Source organism: Microtus oregoni, unplaced genomic scaffold (assembly GCF_018167655.1).
Source record: "Microtus oregoni isolate MIOR12 unplaced genomic scaffold, Mior012 000008F_ref0000371, whole genome shotgun sequence".
Taxonomy (NCBI): Eukaryota; Metazoa; Chordata; class Mammalia; order Rodentia; family Cricetidae; genus Microtus; species Microtus oregoni.
The window spans coordinates 8,039,507-8,060,043 of NW_024543067.1; the positions used below are offsets into that span (position 1 = coordinate 8,039,507).

Sequence of the window (20,537 nt, forward strand, 5' to 3'; positions counted from 1 at the left end):
CAGAATAAATGATGCATGCCTGAACTCAGAGAAGCAGAGGTGGGCGCAGGAGACTGAATTCAGAGATACTGCAGCTGCACAAAGAGGCCCACACCAGTGAACAGAAATGTCCAAATCAAGCCTGGTGGAGGATGGGAAGTTTCATAGGGACACACAGAGTCTGAGGTATTTGCAGGATATTCGGGTGGAGATTGTCAACTGGCTGCTAGAATATAGGTGCAGACCTTACACGTCAGAAGGATTTTAAGAACTACTCAGAAACTACAGCAAGGAAGTGGGAACGTTTAGTTCTTAAAGAGCATGAAATAATAACAGAAAATGCAGACAAATGGTTTAGTTTTAGAGTGGGACCCTAAAAAGGGGGCCAAGTAAGGAGATTATAGATCATCAGTACACATTACCCTATCAAAATGTCTTGAGATTTCCACTCTGTAGCAGAGAAAATGTCAGTACATCTTGCATAAAGAACATGTTTTGATCAAGGGACATTTATTTTTATTCATATCCTGACATGTTTTTTTTAAAGTTCTAAAAGATCCTTTTAAAAAACAAAAAACAAAACTAAGTTCTAACTATGCTTGATTTTAAAGTAACTAGAAATATTCATTATTGTTTGGTTTTTGAGGTAGTCTCACTATATAGCTCCCTAACTGGCTTTGAACTATGATCTTTCTCAGCCTCTTGGGTGCCAAGATAACAGTTGTGTGCACCATACCAGGCTTAAAGTTCTTGCCACGTATTTATTTTGTGTGAATTTATATGTGTGTTCATGTAACACGCATAAAAGCTTTTAAAACAAAGTGTAGTGATAAATATATTTAATAATTTGACCTTGCTTTTTATCGGCTCTTAAGGAATTGTGTCTGTTTAATGTTTCTTCTCACTGGGCACTTGAGTTCAAGTCTAATTTTTGTTTATGAACAGTATTTATGAATACATAGGAAAACAATACCTTTACATCCAATTCTTCAGATTTAAGACCAGAGGAAACCAAGGCTGCATAAATCTGCGCGAGGTGATGGAGTGTCTTTGGTGTGAGATGGTACCTAAGAACGAGATTATTACATGTTTCCACATCAGACATTTTGCTGCAGGCACATCCCACCTCCTTGCACTTCCTTTCCCCTGTCTGGAAAGGGCATTTCCACCCCCTGTCATTGAGCACCTATTAAATCTAGGGATGCTGAGGGTGTGTGCGGACTCATCTCCAGGGACGACTGTATGACCTAAAGTTAGACACAGAGAATGCTTCATCTCTGGGTCAAAGTGATAGGTTCAGATAAAGCATGGCCAGAGCTAGGTACTGGCATCTTTCACGAACTGCTCCATTAGAAGAAACACTCTGCTCCTTTCTGTAGTTACTGACAGGTCAGATGTGAACGTTGACCCGGGAGAGGGTGTTTCCACGGTTCCTACTCATTTTATATATTCTCAGCAGCAATGAGGAGGGTACCATTCTATTACTAAGAACTTCAAGCTAGTAGTCTTCTATCTAGACATTTCTTGGCTCTTTTTGTCCTGTGTGTTAGCGTCTTCCTCCATGGTGTTTAACACTGTTCCTGGGGGATGTGAATAGGCGTTTGTTTGTCTCAGATAGGGAATCAATGACAGACCAAAGTAAGGAAACTACTGAAGTCCAACGTGGTGAACCATGTGTTTTATTGTGATTACTTCCAGGAATATGGGTGAGGAGTTACTTACAGGAGCAGAAATAACTCAAAGACAGCTGTACCGCCAAAGCCCACGCAGCATAGGCGACAGCTCACAGAACCTGGGGACCTGGAGCTCCCTGCACAACTGGCAGGCAGCTCATAAGACTGGATCACTTTTTTTCCAGACAGTTGAGCTGGTCTGAGCCTCTCCAAACAGCTCCCCTGGTCTCTGCTCTTTTCAGACAGCTTGGCTGATTTTCCTCCTCCAGGCAGCTTGGGTGGTTTGAGCCCCTTCAACCGCAGCTTGCCAAGCTGCCTGTAGTTGCACAGTGAGTTACAGGCTTGTAGCTGCGGTGACTCGTCACCCATACTGGGGTGGGCTTTTGGTCATGCTCTTTCTCAGAGTCATTTCTCCTAGTTAGCCCTTCACCCACACCGCTGTAGGTAACCCCAATAACCTCATTAGCTCACAGAAAAGGACTGCTGTGGTGTCCTCGCTGTGACTTAGGCCCCTGTTTATGATGAGTAGTCTTTGTCTGCATCTCCCCATGAAGGTGTCACACACGCCCAGACAGACTTTCTCCACAGAGTGAAAGGTCGACAGAGCAACTTACTGTGCCTGAGCTGTTTCTCCAAACACCACGAATTCTGATGAGCACTTCCCTACCTTTTGAGCCCCAGAAGCTCTGACCTGTGCTAATCCTGGTCACTGTGTCTCTAATAAGCTTCCCGGATGGCTGAAGTTTGGAGTGTTGTCATAACTTGTTGCTGATAAAATCAAGCACCTCTGTGTGTGAACCAGAAGACTCTTGGAAGTTTCCTCAGGGCTTTGTCCTATGATTGCCTCCTCTTGTTAACTTTGTGCTATAGACTGTTAAGTCATAGCATGAGCGCAAATATACAATGGCTCTTTCTGGCAAGCACCAAACATGGGATATTCTCAAAGGTTGCTGATGCTCATTCTTGAAATTATCTGCCTGAATAACTAAAATAATTCAAACCATTTCCTCTTCATTTTCTATTTCTCTCATTTGGTCATCTTATAGAGATACTACTTAAAGGTTACAATTAGATGGGTATGATGGTACACATGTTTAATCCCTGCATTTGGGAGGCAGAGGCCGGGGGATCTCTGTGAGTTCAAGGTCAGCCTGGTCTACAAAGAGTGCCAGGGCTATACAGAGAAGCCCTGTCTCAAAAAAACAAACCAAAAAAGAAAGAAAAAAGAAAGAAAGAAAGAAGTTACAATTATCTAATAAAATAGAACTATGAAACTTGGAATTCTGGAAATAATTATATTTATGATAATATCACAAATAAATTATCACACTGTATATTCTGATAAAAATAAAGCTATCTCAGAATATTACATGATAGGCAAAAATAGGTCGGGATCTTTTGCTGTTCTCCCCCTGCATTTCAACTGAACCACAATACTATAGATGAACAATAATCTGAAAACAGCCTTAGAAAACTTCCAAGTAAATAATTTATCTAAAAAATTTACAAGCTTTGGATGAAGCTTAAAATGATTTATAAGCAGGCACCAGACTTGAACTGTTTTATAGGCCTTATTAATCTTCCAAGTGAGGGCATTAAAGCACAAACCACAGGTTTTATTTTGTAGCCAGGTGGAAGGGGCTCACTATGTTAAATGACCTGCTGGGGCTGCTTGCTAATAGAAGAGGAATTAAGAGCCAAGGTGCTCAGACTCTTAGACTCCAGTTCGTTTCTGTCCTCACAAGATAATAACTACACGGGAAGAGTTCAGTAAACTAGTAAGCAAGAATGGTGTCAAGAAAGTGGACAAAAATCACAGGCAATGCCAGTGTATATCGATTCCTTTTTCAACAACCAGTTTAAAGAATATATACCTGTTGTGAGTTAGGTGGGAGGTGGTACTAGAGGAATAAAAACGAGCCACACTGGTTAGCAATTTGGCAGGAAAGGCTGACTCATTCAGTGAACTACTGAGCACCTATCACCCGAAAGCAGTGTGCTTCCAAAGACTCAAAACACAGAAGAAGAAACAGAGAGCTAAGCGGTTCTCAGGATGGAAAGTGTAAAGAGGGAGCTCTGAGAAAGACGGAGCAGAAAACAGTACCTGGGACAGGTCCGGAAGATCAAACAAACCTGAGTGCAGTTTCAGTAGCGGAAAGAGTTGAAGAAGCAGAAAGGAAATGGGTGACAGAAGAAAACACCTGGCTGAACTGGAGGGCAGGGAAGAAACAGCCTGGAAATGCAGGTACGTCATATTCTGACACCTCACGCATATGGGTCACATTTTGTATTGTGTTGAGTAGGTAGCTAGGAACTCAGTAAGAACTGTGTGTGTGTGTGTGTGTGTGTGTGCGTGCGTGCACGCACATGTGATGTTTGTGTGTATACACATGCATACAGAGTCAGAAGTTAACACCTTTCCTCCTCCTCCTTCTCCTCTGTCTTCATCTTCTGGAGACAGGGCTTGCTATGTAGCAGGCTGGGATTAAAGGTCTTCAGTACCGTGCCCTGATTACATCTCAAGCGTCATTTCTCAGGTGCTGTTGCACTGCTGTTATAGAACCAGTCAAGCAGGCCAGGCTGAATGGTCAGGGAGCACCAGGGACCCACTGGCTTTTCCTCCCCAGCACTGGGATTAAAATGCACACCGTGCCTGTTTGTTATTGTTGTTTTCTTTAACATGGGTTCTGGATTCTGAACTCTGGTCCTTGGATTCAAACTCAGTTCCTTGTGCCTAGCACTTTACCGACAGTTATTTTTCTAGCCTCTCAGTAAAGGCTTTTCATAAGAATGGAATAATCAGAGTTTGGTTTTAGGGTCATCAACCAAGTATTTGACACACCACTTAAAGGAACAGGGAGAGACAGGTAGAGCTACAAAAACAACAGGTAGTGTAACAATCCACATGAACAGTGAGAATCTGAGCTAACATAAATGCAGGGCAGACAGAGAGAACGTAAAACTGCTAAAGGGCAGGGAAGAAGAAATACAGGCTTGGAGGGGACAGAGACTATACAGTCAGTTCATATCTGAACATGTTAATTTGAGAGTTGTGGGATATAAGGGTGGAAATGTTTAGTAAAGATTTAGAAATTTGTTCCAGGAATTCCCAAGAAAGGCTGCAGAAAGAAACGTAGTAATTATATCCTGATAGATCCTGACAGAAGTTGTAGTAGATACGATGGACAATGAGAGAACCCAAAGATAAGTATGTTCAGAGACTGACACAAAGAAGCTGTACAGGTAGGGAAAGGACTTAGAAAGTTGGACAATCAAAGGCACTGGAGTTCTGTCACAGAACTGGGGAGTTTGGAGCAACAGACCACTGCAACAGTCCTAAATGCCTCAGAGCAGCGAATATAAACGCACTGCTGACGGTCCTGAGACAGGACCTCCAGAGACAAAGACTGGTACAGAGGCCAGGAGAAAAGCCAGCTGGCAGAGAATAAAGAAGAAATGATTATTATGCTTATCAGTAAAGGAAAGGATAAATACAATGACTCAAGCCACTGTCTGGCCATGGCATTTTCTAACGTTTTCGTTAAGCCCACCAATGACATAAGTACAGGAAGGAGTTACGTAGTTAGTGTATTAACAGGATTTTAGAAGTGGTTTAAAATGATTTGTCTTTTAGCAAACAAGCCCAGGATTGCAAAGAAATAAAACAGTTAAAATAATAATTCTCAGTGAGACAGGGTTTGAGGGGATGATCTGAACAGAATGTCCAGGACAGTATGTGCCATCTGCAGAGTTCTCGGCTCTCCATCCGCAGACCCCCCCCTAAAGCACACTAGATGACCAAGTGGACTTGGCATGAACATCTGTGTGCAAGGAGGACTGAGGAAGACTATGACCATGACTTTGGAGGAAGAAGTGTTTACCTACTCTGAATTTAATGTTTCCTTGGGATACAGTATTATCCAACAACAGCTATACTGGAATGACAACACCATTAATCTCATAATGATATTGTCTGATGCCTTCTCATAATATAATTCTTCTAGGTCCTATAAAAATAAAGAAAATGAAAAGACACATTAGGTTGACTACTGTTTAAAACTTGCAACAGTCTGAGGTATAGAAATGGAAACTTAAGACACATGGGTGTAGTTTAGTGTAAAAATTAAAGCAGTAGACATAAAAATGGTAACTAGTGACAGCATCAACCAGGAACTCTTATGAGTCTTCCACAGTCCAAATGGGAATAAAATGACCAATTCAATGTTCCTGTGCTGAAAAGGTGCTTTGTGAACTGGGATCTGGCTACCCCAGGACAACAGAAAGTCCATTTAAAAGCCCATGGAATAACCTGCTGATGGTGCAGCTGGTAAATGCACTTGCCCTGCGAGCACTGCGGCCAGAGCTCGAGCACAGGAGCCCCGCACAGCAAGCCTAAAAGGGTGGGCTTGGTAGACTTCCCGGGTCCCTCGACAGTCTGGATCTTCTTTTCATTTAATTATTAAGGTTTAATAAGATATTTGATAAAATCTGTCATTCAAGACATGTCCTTCTTCTAACAGAAATTCTATAACTGTGGATTAAGAGTTTTTCCAGGTCAACCAATAATTAAGAACTTTAAATATTCAAGAAACAGGGGCTGGAGAGATGGCTCAGCGGTTAAGAGCATTGCCTGCTCTTCCAAAGGTCCTGAGTTCAATTCCCAGCAACCACATGGTAGCTCACAACCATCTGAAATGAGATTTGATGCCCTCTTCTGGCCTGCAGGCAGACACACAGAATATTGTATACATAATAAATAAATAAATAAATATTTTAAAAAAATATTCAAGAAACACTGTCTCTTTAAAGCTCCAGGACTTGGCTTTTCCATTATATCATTCTTAGTATAATTTTTCTCATTAAATCAGACCTTTCCACATTTATCAATAATTGATATTCAAACCTGATTTCCAATCTCCATTTCTTTACAACTGGTACATCAATCAAGCAAACGTAGAAGACTCTTCCAAGAATGTATACATCTTAAGTTCTAAATTGTATTTTAACAAATTTGTGACTCTCTGTCATAAAGTTAATGTGTCGGCAGCCGGGGTTTGAGTACCCAGTTGGGTGGCAGCATTGCAGTTGAGGAGACAGGTCTAAATTCCATGTAGTTTTGGGGACTCTCTCTCTTTGAGAAACAACAATTTGAAGTAATCCCTATTTGCCTTACAGGAAATTGTACATTTCTAACCATTAATTAATATTATACTCTTTTGGGGCTAGAAAGATGGCTCAGCAGTTAAGACACTAGGTCTAACACAGAGTCCAGACTCATTCAATTCCCAGCACCCCATCAGAGTTTACAATCACCTATAATTCCAATTCCAGGGGATCCAATGCCCTCTGGATCCTTGAGCACCTGAATACACGTGGTGCACATGAACTCACCCAGTCACACACAAAATAAAGAAGAAATAAAGAATGAACTACACAGCCATGTAAGATTATACTGTACTTTCTTAAATGAAAGAGGTTCCTGGTTTTCGTTATCTTGTTCTGTTTGCACAGCTGGTGCTCACACTCAGGGCAGTGTGCATGCTAGCCAGCACTGTTATCCCCAGCCTTTGGAATTTATTACTTTTGAAACTTCCTATACTATTTTTTCAACAAATAACTTTAATATACACAAATATACACTGCTAAAAATGCTTTTATTAAAGATTTATTTATTATGTATACAGTGTTCTGCCAGCACAATAGAAGAGGGCACCAGATCTTGGTATAGGTGGCTGTGAGCCACCATGTGGTGGCTGGGAATTGAACTCAGAACCTTTGGAAGAGCAGCCAGTGCCATTAACCCCTGTGCCATCTCTCCAGCCCCAGATTCTTTACTCATTTTGTTTGTTTTTAGTTAGGGTTTTGCTGTACATAACTCAGGTTGGTCTCAAACTTGCAATCCCGTCTCAATATCCTACATGCCAAGATTGCAGATATCATTATGTTTGTCTTTATCTTCCTTAATTTTGTTAAAATTTATATGACATCAGGAAGACTGGTAGTCATTTTCCGTGGTGGTAATTTATCACTATGCCCATTTGCAAAATTTAGAAGACATCACAGATTACAGATAAGCTCCATATGGAAAAAATAACATAGATGTATTATTTTAACATGCTTGACTTTCTATTTTAATATTTTATTAATAAGTGATAATTTCATACATTTGAATGTATTTTGTCCATATTTGTTCCCTACTCTTCATGCTAATCCCCCAGATTTACTTCCCACTGGAGTTTCTACCCTGTGTGACATAGTTTTACCTGCACGACTACAGCAGTGTGCTCGTCAACTGTGATCACCACGTAGCGCTCTGCGCTTCCGAAGAGTTTCAGAGACTCGCAGCAGCTTCTCTCCACTAGTGTGATATTATAGCTGCGGGAGACAACAGTCTTCAGTGGAGATAATGCATGGCTGAGAACACACCTCAGAGGACTGACTGTGCTGTCCTTTGGAATAGTCAGTTATGGGGATTACTGTTTTTCTCATAAATCAGCTTTTTAAATTTGGGGAATAAAATTGTGATTTACTTATAAGAGAAACCAGACACTTCTCCTCTAATCTGTACCGGCTCAGCTTGGAAGGCCTCTGGTGCGTTCTCTATTGGCTTCACCTTGAATTGTGTTACTCTCTTTTCAAATTTTTATTTATTTATTTAAAGACTTAGTTTTAGTTTTTGTGCATGTGTGGGTGGTACATGTGCATGGTGACAAGAACAGGGCACCAGATCCCCTGGCGCATCGCTAGAGTTACAGGTGGTTAGGAGCTGCCCAACCTGGGCGCCAGGAACCAAACTGGTCCTCTGCAGCTACTGCTAATGGATAAGCCCTCTGTCCAGTCCATGCTAATTTCTTTTTTATCTCTCCCTCCCTTTTTTTTTTTAAATGACAATCTTTTAAAAAGTATATGTTGTCTCAGTAATCGTGCTGGATATCAGTACATATACTGCCATACACATGTTTTCACCCATCTATCCTAGTTCTTTAGCAGGAACTCATAAATTAAACTATCATGTCCAAAGACTGTAAGATTCCCCATTTATCAGAATTTTCTCCTTTTTTTATACTGACTCACTCTTCGGGGTCAAGCTGTTTCTGGGCCTCACGAATACTCAGTGACCTCACAACACATACTAAGTACACGTGACTGAGCTACAACCCAAGTCTCTGCCTACACTTTAACTACTTTCATGAGCTAACAGTTTTTATGAGTGCCCTATAGCCTTTCAATCCAAAAACAAAAGCATAGAATGTTGATTTGGATTTTATCTGAAGCAATAATTCAATTTTTCTACATTGATGTGCACTTCAACATTCCTGTGTACACAGTATTTTTTAATTTAAAACATTCAATGAAGGCATAACCTTAAAACTACTAACCTGAAAACCCAACCATTCATTTAGAACTTCATAGTCCTGTTTTCCATGTTCCTTTTTTATTTTTAGAAAAAGTTCTTTTTTTGAATATTGCAAATGACTCAAATGTTTGAATATGTAATTCACAGAAAAAGAACTTACAAGATGAATGTATGTGCTGGTAACAAAAGAAATTTAAATAAAATGCAAATTAAGGAAAAATTAAATGTCATTTTGTACATAAAATTAGTAAGTATCGTAAAAATATTCTTCAATAGTTATAGTTTAGGAATTAGAAATATAAATTGACATGCTCTTTGGAAAGATGATCTTGTAATATTTTAGTCTGGATCAGGAAGATAAGGTATAGCATGTACTATTAACTAATCAGAACACATGTACACATGCTGAGGTTGCTGAGACCAACAACTAAAAAGCATGGCTTACCCAGATTCCAGCAGCCGGAGTATTTCTGGGATATTAAGCAGACCTTCAGATGCAAAAAATACGTATGGCACCTGAATGTCCAAGAGAAACCCTCCAAATCTATCCAGCAAGGTGACTCCTAAATAAGAGAATTGTAAATGTTTACATTTTCTTCTACCTCAGCTTCCTCCTTTTATTAAACAGAAGTAATGCAGGTGTATGTTAAGGAAACTATATAAACTGTATTATATAGTTTACAAACTATATAAGCTGTATATTATAAACTATGTAAGTACAAAACTTATTTTATAAATAGCAAATTATTTCTTCAAACAGAGCAACTCTACTCTAACAGAGACCAGGATCCCGGCTTGTCTCCTTACTCTTCAGCGCTGTGTCTGGAAGGACGACTTTAAAGGCCAGGAACGGTATATTCAACTGCTGGCAGTGCTTGGCCCAGCAAGAGTGGCCCACGTGATTGTACTCCAGCACAAGGGAGAAGCTGCTCCAGGGGAAATCTGCTCTGATATGGTGGTTATGCACCACCACACAGGAACTCGTGCTGAAGACAAAAGCAGGTGAGGACAATGGAATCACACGTGTTATTCTTTAGCTGGAGCTGGACAGACGGGTACAGATGTTTATGGTTTGCTTCTCTCTCTCTCTCTCTCTCTCTCTCTCTCTCTCTCTCTCTCTCTCTCTGTGTGTGTGTGTGTGTGTGTGTGTGTGTGTGCCTAGTCTAATGGCGAAGCCATCCCTCCAGCTCTGTTTATGCTTTTTGAGTCTCTCTATGTAGCCATGACTGTCTGGAACCAGGCTGGCCTCGAATTCACAGAGATCCAACCTCCTCTGCCTCCTGTGTAGGGACTAAAGGAGTGCACCACCACGCCATGCCTGGCTTTCATTTTATTTTTCTCTCAGATAATCACACTTAGAAAAATACCAGAATGTAAATTTTGTATGGTCATATCCCAAATGTAACTCTGATCTTATTACCTGAGTATCATCAATAATGGATATCAACATGAAAACTTGCCTCACCTCACCAATGTCAAGTCTTTATTCTAAGACTCTATTTAGTAGGATGGAGCTGTCTCTTCTCCATGGGCTTCCTAAGTGTTTAATGAACACAATAAACAACGGGCACAGCAGTGCCAGTGTGGTCTTCTCCCGTCCTATGTGCTCCAGTGCCTACCATAACCAACCCTCTGCTGCTCCTTTCCATCCAGATCAGTCCAGAAGGTTAAAGTGTTCGTACCTAGTGCTTATGGGCTTCTATTGTATTTATATTTCTTTCATTATTTGTATTCCAATATTAGAAATAATTTCTATGTAAAACGAGACAAAATAAAGGCACTCAAGAACCCAATGCTTGGTCTATTATAAGCAAGTCTTCCCCAGGAAGAAAGAAAATGGAGAAACTGAAGAAAACAAGGTTGTTTTAAAGAATATTTCTTTTTTCTTTCTTCCTTTTTTATTTATATTTTTGAGACAGGATTTCTCTGGGTAGCCCTGGCTGTCCTGGAACACACTCTGTAGACCAGGTGGCCTCCAACTCAGAGATCCGCCTGCCTCTGCTTCCTGAGTGCTGGGATTAAAGGTGTGTGCCACCAACGCCTATTTCTAGTCCAACAACAATGATGATGATAATTTTGCAATATTAAAATAAGACTGAACTAAATTCTTGGATGCTAATTTTATTAAACAGACATGGTTATGCTGTGAGTTAGTGTTCTATGGCCTTTTCCGTGAGGAAAGTAAAGCCATGGACTCAGCTTTTCTTAACCAGAACTCTGGGAGGATCATATTCCCAAGGCCACTCCTGGGCCGAGGGCTACAGCACAGCCCAAACTAGCTCTCCCTTTCCTGTGGAACTATGTCATAGATTGAAACACATAATCTTACCCTTTGATAACACCGATAGTTTTCAGAAATTTTTTTCTCTCATTTGAATGTAAAACAGTCACTGTTAAACCTGTTAGGAAAAAAGGGAGTTATCTTTCAAAAAAAAATTTTTTTTTTTTAGTTTTGCTTAAATACTTTGTCCAGTGTCACAACTTTCACTCCCATAAAAATGAACTGAAATTCTATAGGCATGAACATTACTTGAAATACAATTTTGCAGATTACATTTCTGTCTAGTTTATTAGAAAGCTTGTAACATAAGCAATATTTCTGATGTGTATATATAAAGATCATTTAGTTTTTTATGCCAACAGAAACAGTCAAACATTTAATTTTAAAACAGCCATATTAATTAAACACTCATTAGTTGTGTATTTAATCTTATTTTGGCCCAAATCATATTATTCTTTCTCTAGCCAAAAATGTAAATACATAACAAAATCAGCAAGGGAATCTATTTCATTGTGAAATATATTCAGCTAGCTCCTGGCTCAGGATAGTTGTCTCTGAAAGATTCAAACATTTCCAGTTGTGTAATAAGATTTTTGTGTCAGCAGACAACACTGAAATAAGACAGCAAGTGTCAAAGGCAGCTGGGTCAGCCTGAAGCTGCTCACCTCCACATCACGTGCTAATACTGTGTAGCCCTGTCCTGATTTATTTATAGCGTGTGTGTTTGTGTGTGTAGGTCAGGGAAAGTAACGTGAATGTGTTAGTTCTCTACTTCCACCATGTAGGTAGGAGTTCACATTCATACACACAAATAAAAAAGTGTTAAAGGAAAACAATCAGCTTCCCTAAGAGAGGGCTGATGGGGGAGAGTCTTCTGGCTTGTGTTAATTTCATTGGTTAAATAAAGAGACTGCCTTGGCCCTTTAATAGGACATAAAATTAGGTAGGCGGAGTAAAAAGAACAGAATGCTGGGAGAAAGAAGCTGAGTCAAGGAGTCGCCATGATTCTCCTACCGGACACAGATGCAGGTTAAGATCTTCCCTGGTAAGACACCTCGTGGTGTTACAGGGATATTAGAAATGGGTTAGATCTATATGTAAGAGCTAGCCAATAAGAGGCTGGAACTAATGGGCCAGGCAGTGTTTAAAAGAATACAGTTTCCATGTAATTATTTCGGGGCATAAGCTAGCCATGTGGGCGGCCGGGTGCCGGGGACGCAGCCCCGCTGCTCCTATTTCAACAGAGGGCTACAGAGGAGGCAATGGCTTGAGGGAGAAAGCCATGTTTCAGCTATAGTGTGACAGAATCTGCATGTAAGCAGTGGGCTCCAAAGCTCAGAGTAGGAAGGACTGACAGAGCGGGTATCAGAGATGAAGTCCACACTGGAATGAGAAAAATGGGTAGTTACCACCTCCTTAACTATGACCTATAACAGCTAGTATGCTACATAATCTTTATGAACTTTTTCTTTGTTTATGAAACTGAGTATCAATGTAGCAACTAGGAAGTAATCTACAAAACAGGTCAATTCTTAATAAAATTATAAGTACACTATAGATATATTGCCGACTTACTACACTGATTTAAGAACTGTTAGTTCAAGAACTGATGAAAGTTTGGGCAACTGGAGATTGAACTATTGGTGAAACTCCACTGAATCCTAGACTTTGAGAACATAAATTTATGATTTTCACTGTCAATAACAGTTAGATAAATACATCTGTATAACTTAAAACACTTACTAAATGAAGCATAAGTGAAATGTGCCTACCTTCTATTTTCTTAAGGGTCTTAATAAGCAAATGCTTTTCTCCATTTGAGTCCATTCTTATTATAATAAGTACCTAGACAAAAACAAGAATTCCACTGTACTGCTGAATTATTCTTCTCCTTTTTGGGGGGGGGGGAGTACTGGAGGTCAAACCTCGGGCCTCACCCATGCTAGCAAGTGCTCTACTCTGAGGTATTCACTGCTGTTTTGCTACAGTGATAAACTAGCAAATTTAACTGGTCAGATAAAAGTCTTGACGTTGAGAGCAGAGTTACCACCTGCAGTGCAGTAGCCTGTGAACCCAGCACTAAGGAGGCCTAGGCAGGAGGGCCTGGAGGTCAAGGCCAGCCAGCCTCTGAGGCACAGAAAACCCCGTCTTACAAACAAAAAGGGAACACACAGTTTACAAAGAAAACACTCTTATTCTAAATTCTGGTAGCATCAGACATCAATGAGGGAAGTGTTTGGGGCAGTGCCTTCGCATTCCTGTCTATAATATTGATGTACAATTGTCTCAGCCTGCTGTTTTACTGTTAATTTCAACCCCCACAAGTCTGAAATTATTGGAGAAAGGGAGGAGTTGCTGCACTCTCCTCCTCAGCAGGCGGTTTCTCTTCTGGTTTCCCTTCTGGAAGGGAGCGTGCCTCAGATTCAAATGTAAATTTCTCATGTATTGATTTGACTGAAGGACTTAGGAAAGTCATTCAAGAGTCTGTAAAGTCAAGGGTAAAGGAGCAACTACGGAGCGGAAAGGGAACCAAATGAATTTGTATTCAGACTCACTCTGACCACTTGGGATGCTTTTTTGCTAGATTAAGTTTAGAGAGGTATTTTGCCTTAAACCTTCATTAATTCAGTTCTCATATAAATGATTTAGGGGGGTAAGAAAATAAATACATAAGTTTTTTTGTTTGTTTGTTTTTTTAGGTTTGTCAAGACAGGGTTTCTGTGTAGCTTTGGAGTCTGTCCTTGAACTAGCTCTTGTAGACCAGACTGGCCTCAAACTCAGAGATCCACCTGCCTCTGCCTCCCAAATGCTGGGATTAAAGGTGTGTGCCACCACTGCCCGGGCATAAGGTATTTTTTATAATATCATGTCAGATGAAATTCTAGATCACTACCCCAAAATAGATTATTGTAATGTTGTGGATTTCCATGATCTTATACAAATATCAGGCAGGGAGAACCAATCCCTTGAGAACCAATCCATGACAACACTTTATATCAGTGTTTTTACAATATCATGTCAAGTTTTTATAATATCATGTCAGATGAAATTCTAGATCACTACCCCAAAATAGATTATTGTTATGCTATGTTGTGGATTTCCATGATCTTATACAAATATCAGGCAGGGAGAACCAATCCCTTGAGAACTAATCCATGACAACACTTTATATCAGAAATTAAAGCATTTTAAATTGGAAGGCAATGAATAATGACATGAATCCCCCTTTCTCCGCATCTGAGACTACCGTTATCTTACTTAAGGAGGGAACTGTCAAGGGCCAGACATAGCCTATTTATAACTTGAAAATTAAATGCATAAAATCATGTTACATCACCCTTATTTATACTAATTACTTTATCTGCTTTAGCTCAATACCCTACCTTAATCTGTTGTTGACTTTGCAACCTGCTTAGTATCTGACATTGCAATTCTTTGATCTTATAGTTGGTTTTAGGCCTTTTCTCCTTAATAAACTGTAAAATTTTCAGCTGTCTCCAAATGTTATCCAAGCAGGAGTCTAACATGCTTTTGTAGATATCCTTTGCATTTGACAAATATCCTGTTAAAGAAAAATTGGGGGGGGGGAATATTAAGTTCTTTAATGTTTTGAGTATAACTCCATGACAAAAAAGCACTAAAAGAAAATAAATATTTTTGTTTTTTGTTTTTTTAAAGACAGGAACTCTCTATGTAGCCATGGCCGTCCTGGAACTCATCACGTAAAACAAGTTGTCCGGTAACTCACTATGGAGACCAGGCTGTCCTAGAATGCACAAGGATCCTCCTGCCTCTGCCTACTGAGTGCTGGGATTAAAGGTGTGCACCACCATGCCTGGCTAAGCAATATACTTAAGCAAGCAGTTAATGGATCTGGAGAAAAGTTAAGAGCAAAGGCTGTTTTTCCAGACAATGGAGGCTCAGTTCTCAGCACCTGCATGACAGACAACTGTCTGTAACTTTAGCTTAGTTTAGAGGATCTGACATCTCTTCTGGTCTCCACAAGCAATGCAAAACACCCAAACAAAGAAAACGAAAACAAAATAAGCAAAATGAAAACAAAACAGTGACAGATAATATTTTTCATTTAGTCCTATTCTTATTTTAATAAAATTTGTTGGTGTTTTAATTTAAATTTATACTCCATACATAAATTCTATTAAAACTGTATATGCTTATGGAATACTATATTTTGATACATACACATGCTGGGTAATACTGTTTTCTTTTTCTTTTCTGACATGGGATTCCCCTCTGTATGCTGTGAATACCATTGGTTAATAAAGAAACTACTTTGGGCTTATTGCAGTGCAGAATAGGGCAAGGCGGGAATTCCAAGCAGATAGAGGAGGAGAGTGTAGGTCAAGTCAATGAGACACCATGTAGCCACCAGAGGAGAAAGATGCCTTCATGCCAATACTGGTAAACCACAAGCCTCATGGTAAAATATAAAATAATAGGAATGGGTTGATTTAAGATGTAAGAGCTAGCCAATAAGAAGCAGTCCAAGCAGCATTGTAATAGTTTGGGTTGAGAGTCTTGCTAGTGGTAGACTTATTTAGTATTAAAGTATTAAGGGGCCCTGAGTTTGATCCTTAGCACTGAAATGTTTATAATATACACCATATATGTATATATATCCCATTAATAATTATGACAAAATGTTGATCAGTGTGATAGGTGAGAAGGTGACATAATTTTTCAAGAAGTATATCTTTTTCGGAAAAGTAAATTATTTCAGATAGATTATCCAACAAGAAGAAAGTAAAAATAAAAAATTCTCTACCAACCTAATGCTGTATCCAAGCTGCATGTTAAAAGGACATCTCTCATTGTCACCAGGAGATGTAAGAGAGCAGCATGCCTGAATGTTATTTCTCTGTCAGCATTTTCACCTATATAAGCAAAAGCATAGTTAACACATTAGAGTTTTAGAATATGTATCAATCTGCTTAATAATAACAGCTATTATCTATTAGCAAGTGCTTACTGTTGTTAGGCTGTGCATAAGCAGGTTAGTTCATTGACTCTCTAATAATCCTATCAGGACTACTGTGAGCCTCATTTCAGATGAGGGCACAGATTTAGTGAGGATAAGTGATGCTCAAGATAGCACTGAGCCCAGACAGATAACCACCCAGCTCATCCCCTACTGGCAAACAATTTTCATTATAAAAAATGTATATTTATATATTTCATATATAAATCTTGTGTTTCATTATGGGATGCAGTTAAAATCACTGGAAATAATTTTATCCTTTGGATTTTGCTTTTGCAATTTTCTTTGGGCATGGTCTGAGCAGGTCCACGTACTAGTTCCAATGTGAATGTTTACGGTGTTAACTTCTCTTTTTGCAATGGAGATCTATTAAGTAATACACATCAACTAGGAGATCCACTGAGAATCTTGTACTCCATGCTAAATTACAGTCACGGTCTCGTTCAGGTCTGAAGTCTGCAGCTACAGTTGTGTATAAATTCATCCAGGTGGTCTGAATCTGATTTGCGCTCACCTTGGTGAACAGCATCATTTACTAGTTTTTCTTGTTCCTTTAAGAAGAATCTTGTTTGGTCAAAAATGACAGTGGCAAATTTCCAATTAGCAGCAGGGTAAGTGCAGAGGCAAACAAGCTTCTTTAAGACAGGAGTCGCTGCTGCTTCTAGGAGGCAGTATGCTTGGCACTGGGTGTCTGAAAAATAACAGCGCCGAAATTAGTGTCTGTGGAAAGGACGCAGTGCTGTTTTTGATAACCACCTACATCCCTGACAATGGGTGAGAAAACAGATCATTAATAACTCATTTCCCGAACATGGAAGAACAGAGTGAGGACTCCTGCAGTTTGGTCTTCTTACATGGATGCAGGAAGTGGTCCGGTTTCAGTGAAGGAAGAAACAGTAGTTAGTGGGCTGGAGTACGATGATGGGAGAAAGACAGGCAGTGGACAGGCATCCATGTCTGGAAGTAACTTGGAAGTAGAAACAGAATAAAGTTTCTGAAACAAACAAAGACAATTACATGGAGAATAAGGTATATTCTACAAATCTAGGTTTGGAAACTTCCAAAACAAGCGAACTAGAACAATCTTGAAAGCAGGCTGCATACCTGATGCTTGAATCTCAATGACATCATCTGCTCTCTCCTGACTTCTTTCCTCTGCAGTTCTGTTATTAGAAACAACGGGACTTTCTTCTTGAAGAGTTAAAGAACACTTTTCTTTATCTTGAAATTCTAGCAAAAACATTAAATTGTTCAGGATAAATTATGCTGCCTTACTTTTACACAATGTTCAGTATCATAGTTGCTAAATTTCTTCATGGAGTCTAAGTTAAACAAATTGCCCAGATAGTGACCCTGCCACCGTGCTCAGTAGTGAGGTGGATGACGGAAGTGGGAAAGCTTTGGCATCTGGACGGAGCTCAAACCCAGTCCTGACAGCAGCCTGGGTGTCCTCATATGTAAATACAGGCTAGAATGCCTACCTTCGGTACAGGGGCCAAACACCGTCCAGTTCCTGACAGACAGGACGGCAGCACTCCAGCTCACTCTGTCTTTCCAGAGTTGTCTCTCTACTTTAGCCGTCTCCTTTGTTTCAAGCCTAACGTCTCTCTCCTCTCTCATGCACACCAGTTTTCTACCACTGACCTTTCAGCTCTGCCATCGTCCACACCAAGTCTTCCAGAGCTGCCTACCTTACTTCCAGGCAAAAAAACCACCCCTCCTTTAATATGCAGCTCAGTACCTGATACAGTGTTTAGTAAATGCTAGGCTTTTTCTTTTTTTAGGTATTTTAGAGGATTCATATCTGTACATACAGCTATTTTAACTAAATATTAATGTCACCCACAGATAATATAATTATAGGATATTTTTAAAACTGCATTACCAACCTGAAGTACTTGAATATGTGAGGTTAAAAGTATGATAATTAAATTGGATATGGTGACTATGCCTATAATTCCTGCACTTGGAGGGCTAAGGCAGGAGGATTACAAATTTGAGGCCAGACATCACAGAAAGATCCTGCCTTAAATAAAAACAAAGAACCCCAAGTGTAATTTGGAGAATATTCAAACTAGATTATGTCATCTTGAAGTAATACTGCCAGTTAATTTTAAGTGATCTAAATAGATACAGTCAAGCCATATTAATTATTGAAACTTTTGAGAAAGCTAATAAGTAATAACATTTCTTGTCCCTGATCAACCGTAAAATAAAGCAAGAATATTATATTACCTTTATTGCTAATAAAAGCTAAGTTGGAGAATAGGGCTTTATTTGAGAGACAAGTGGGCTTGATAGGTAAATACCTGAATGAGGCAACTACCCACCCAGTCCTCACCTAAGCTGGGCAGGAGAAACTCATCAAGAGAAAGAGTCATGACATAAGAGAAGCTGAGAATACTTCCTTCTTGGGGAAGTTCATTCCCTTACTGTACACCCAGGAATGAGCTTCAGCACATTTATCCTTGGCTGTCACACTTTTGGAAAACTACACATAACTGCCATGACACCGAGAACCAAACCTTGTCCCTATAGATGGAACATAGGACTGCAAGACCCAATCATGCTCTAAGCAACATAAACACTTTTTTTAAATCAATTTCATCAAGGTAAAGTCTATCAAAATTATTCTACAAAGCACAAGGTGTAGCGATGTACACCTTTAATCAAAGCACTTGGGAGGGAGAGGTTGGAGGATCTTCGTGTGTTTGAGGTCAGTCTGGACTACATAGTGAGTTTCGGAATATCCAGAGCTACATAGTGAGACCCTGTCTGGAATAAGAAAAATTATTCTAGAGTTCCATTTTTTTTAAACTAGAAGTGAAATGATATATTATGCACTTTTGATGTGGTTAGAAGCAGGACATAAATGACAATAAACTCAAATAGAAACTCTGATATCAGAAAGATTAATGAGCAATTAAAAGAGAAAATGTGTAAGTACATATTAAAATGTGTTAAAATACGTAGCTAACCCCCTAGCTGAAGAGCTGAGAGCTGCTGGAAGAGCGCAGCCCGTGGCAGGTCTAACACTCTCCAGTGGATGGCCACTACTTGACCGTATACAGGTAGCACTAATGGGACTCGATGGGTCTGGAGAGGTGGCTCAGAGATTAAGAGCACTTACTGCTCTTGCAGAGCTAACCTAGGTTCAGTTGCCAGCATGCAAATGGCAGCTCAAAACTGTTTCTAACTCCAGTTCCAGGAGCTCCAACATCCTCTTATAGCTCCCATGGGCACCACACACACATGCAGTGCAATGCATATTTGCAAGCAAAACACCCACATACATAAAAGAAAATGAAATAAAGAAACCTTTTCAAAATGAGGACAGAAAGTTGGATGGGGATGAAACGGAGGGTGGATATGGCTGGAGATGGGGATGGAAGAAATGGTAATGTTAAAAAGAAAACGTTTGAAATTCTCGAAAAATTAATAAAGCTATCTTTAAAAATACTGACAAAGGGTTTTAAGTTAATAGAAAAAAAGCATGAGAGCATGACCAAGTTAGGGATACTAAGCTTATATACCCAAGTTATACAAAGCAAGTTTTAATTCATAGCTTTGTGGCAAATTAAAACATGCCTTTTAATCTTTGAAAGCATATTTATAGCCATATCTAAGTCTATATTTACGTATCAATCTCTATTTATAAGGAGTGTCAATGGCATTTCCCTTGTCTATGAAAAACTACACAATTTCTCTAGAAGAGTTTTTATTTTCTTGCATTGTATAACAGACAGTGCCTAGTCATAGAGGCTACGTGTCTATGCCAAAATTGTACTGAGTTACCCACCACTGTTTTGGTCATGGTCTGTGACTTCAGCATCTGAAGTGAAAGGCTTGTATTTACTTCTCAGAGTAATGAACTCGCTCAAAAGGTCCAAGTCGTGCTGCTTTTTATAGTAAGATGCCTTGATCTGTGAAGAGGAAGCTGACTCAACAGAGGGCCCAGAGTCAGCAAGTCCAACGTGGCTGTTGTCTGTCTTCTGCACTGTTCTAGCAGCTAGCTCTTGGTCACTCTTGGGATTTTCTTCCTTTTTTGTTTTTTTAGCAGAGACGCATTCCTCAGACTGCATCTGATGCAGCACTTCATTCTCAGGAGACGGTCTCTTTTGAGGATGTAATCTGCGGACACTAGCAGACTTCTCACTCACAGGCATGATGGGCAAGGGGCAACTCTGATGTTCTAGCCAGGCTGGAAACGAGAAGATGAAAGACACCAAAATGATTTCTATGCTTAAA

The 20,537-nt window shown here is 39.7% G+C and overlaps 1 protein-coding gene across 1 annotated transcript in view; it reads right to left on the reverse strand.

Moving 5' to 3' along the window:
* The window catches only part of Shoc1 (shortage in chiasmata 1), a 65,439-nt gene that overhangs the window by 9,580 nt on the left and 35,322 nt on the right, over window positions 1–20,537 (reverse strand). The window contains exons 12-23 of the mRNA XM_041657170.1: window positions 20,089–20,490; window positions 17,394–17,519; window positions 16,804–16,980; window positions 16,081–16,185; window positions 14,674–14,852; window positions 13,063–13,135; window positions 11,339–11,408; window positions 9,817–9,995; window positions 9,455–9,572; window positions 7,916–8,027; window positions 5,538–5,659; window positions 953–1,046 (exon numbers count right to left, since the gene is read on the reverse strand). Coding sequence (XP_041513104.1) covers window positions 953–1,046; window positions 5,538–5,659; window positions 7,916–8,027; window positions 9,455–9,572; window positions 9,817–9,995; window positions 11,339–11,408; window positions 13,063–13,135; window positions 14,674–14,852; window positions 16,081–16,185; window positions 16,804–16,980; window positions 17,394–17,519; window positions 20,089–20,490 — 1,757 coding nt within the window. The remainder of the gene's footprint in view (window positions 1–952; window positions 1,047–5,537; window positions 5,660–7,915; window positions 8,028–9,454; window positions 9,573–9,816; window positions 9,996–11,338; window positions 11,409–13,062; window positions 13,136–14,673; window positions 14,853–16,080; window positions 16,186–16,803; window positions 16,981–17,393; window positions 17,520–20,088; window positions 20,491–20,537) is intronic.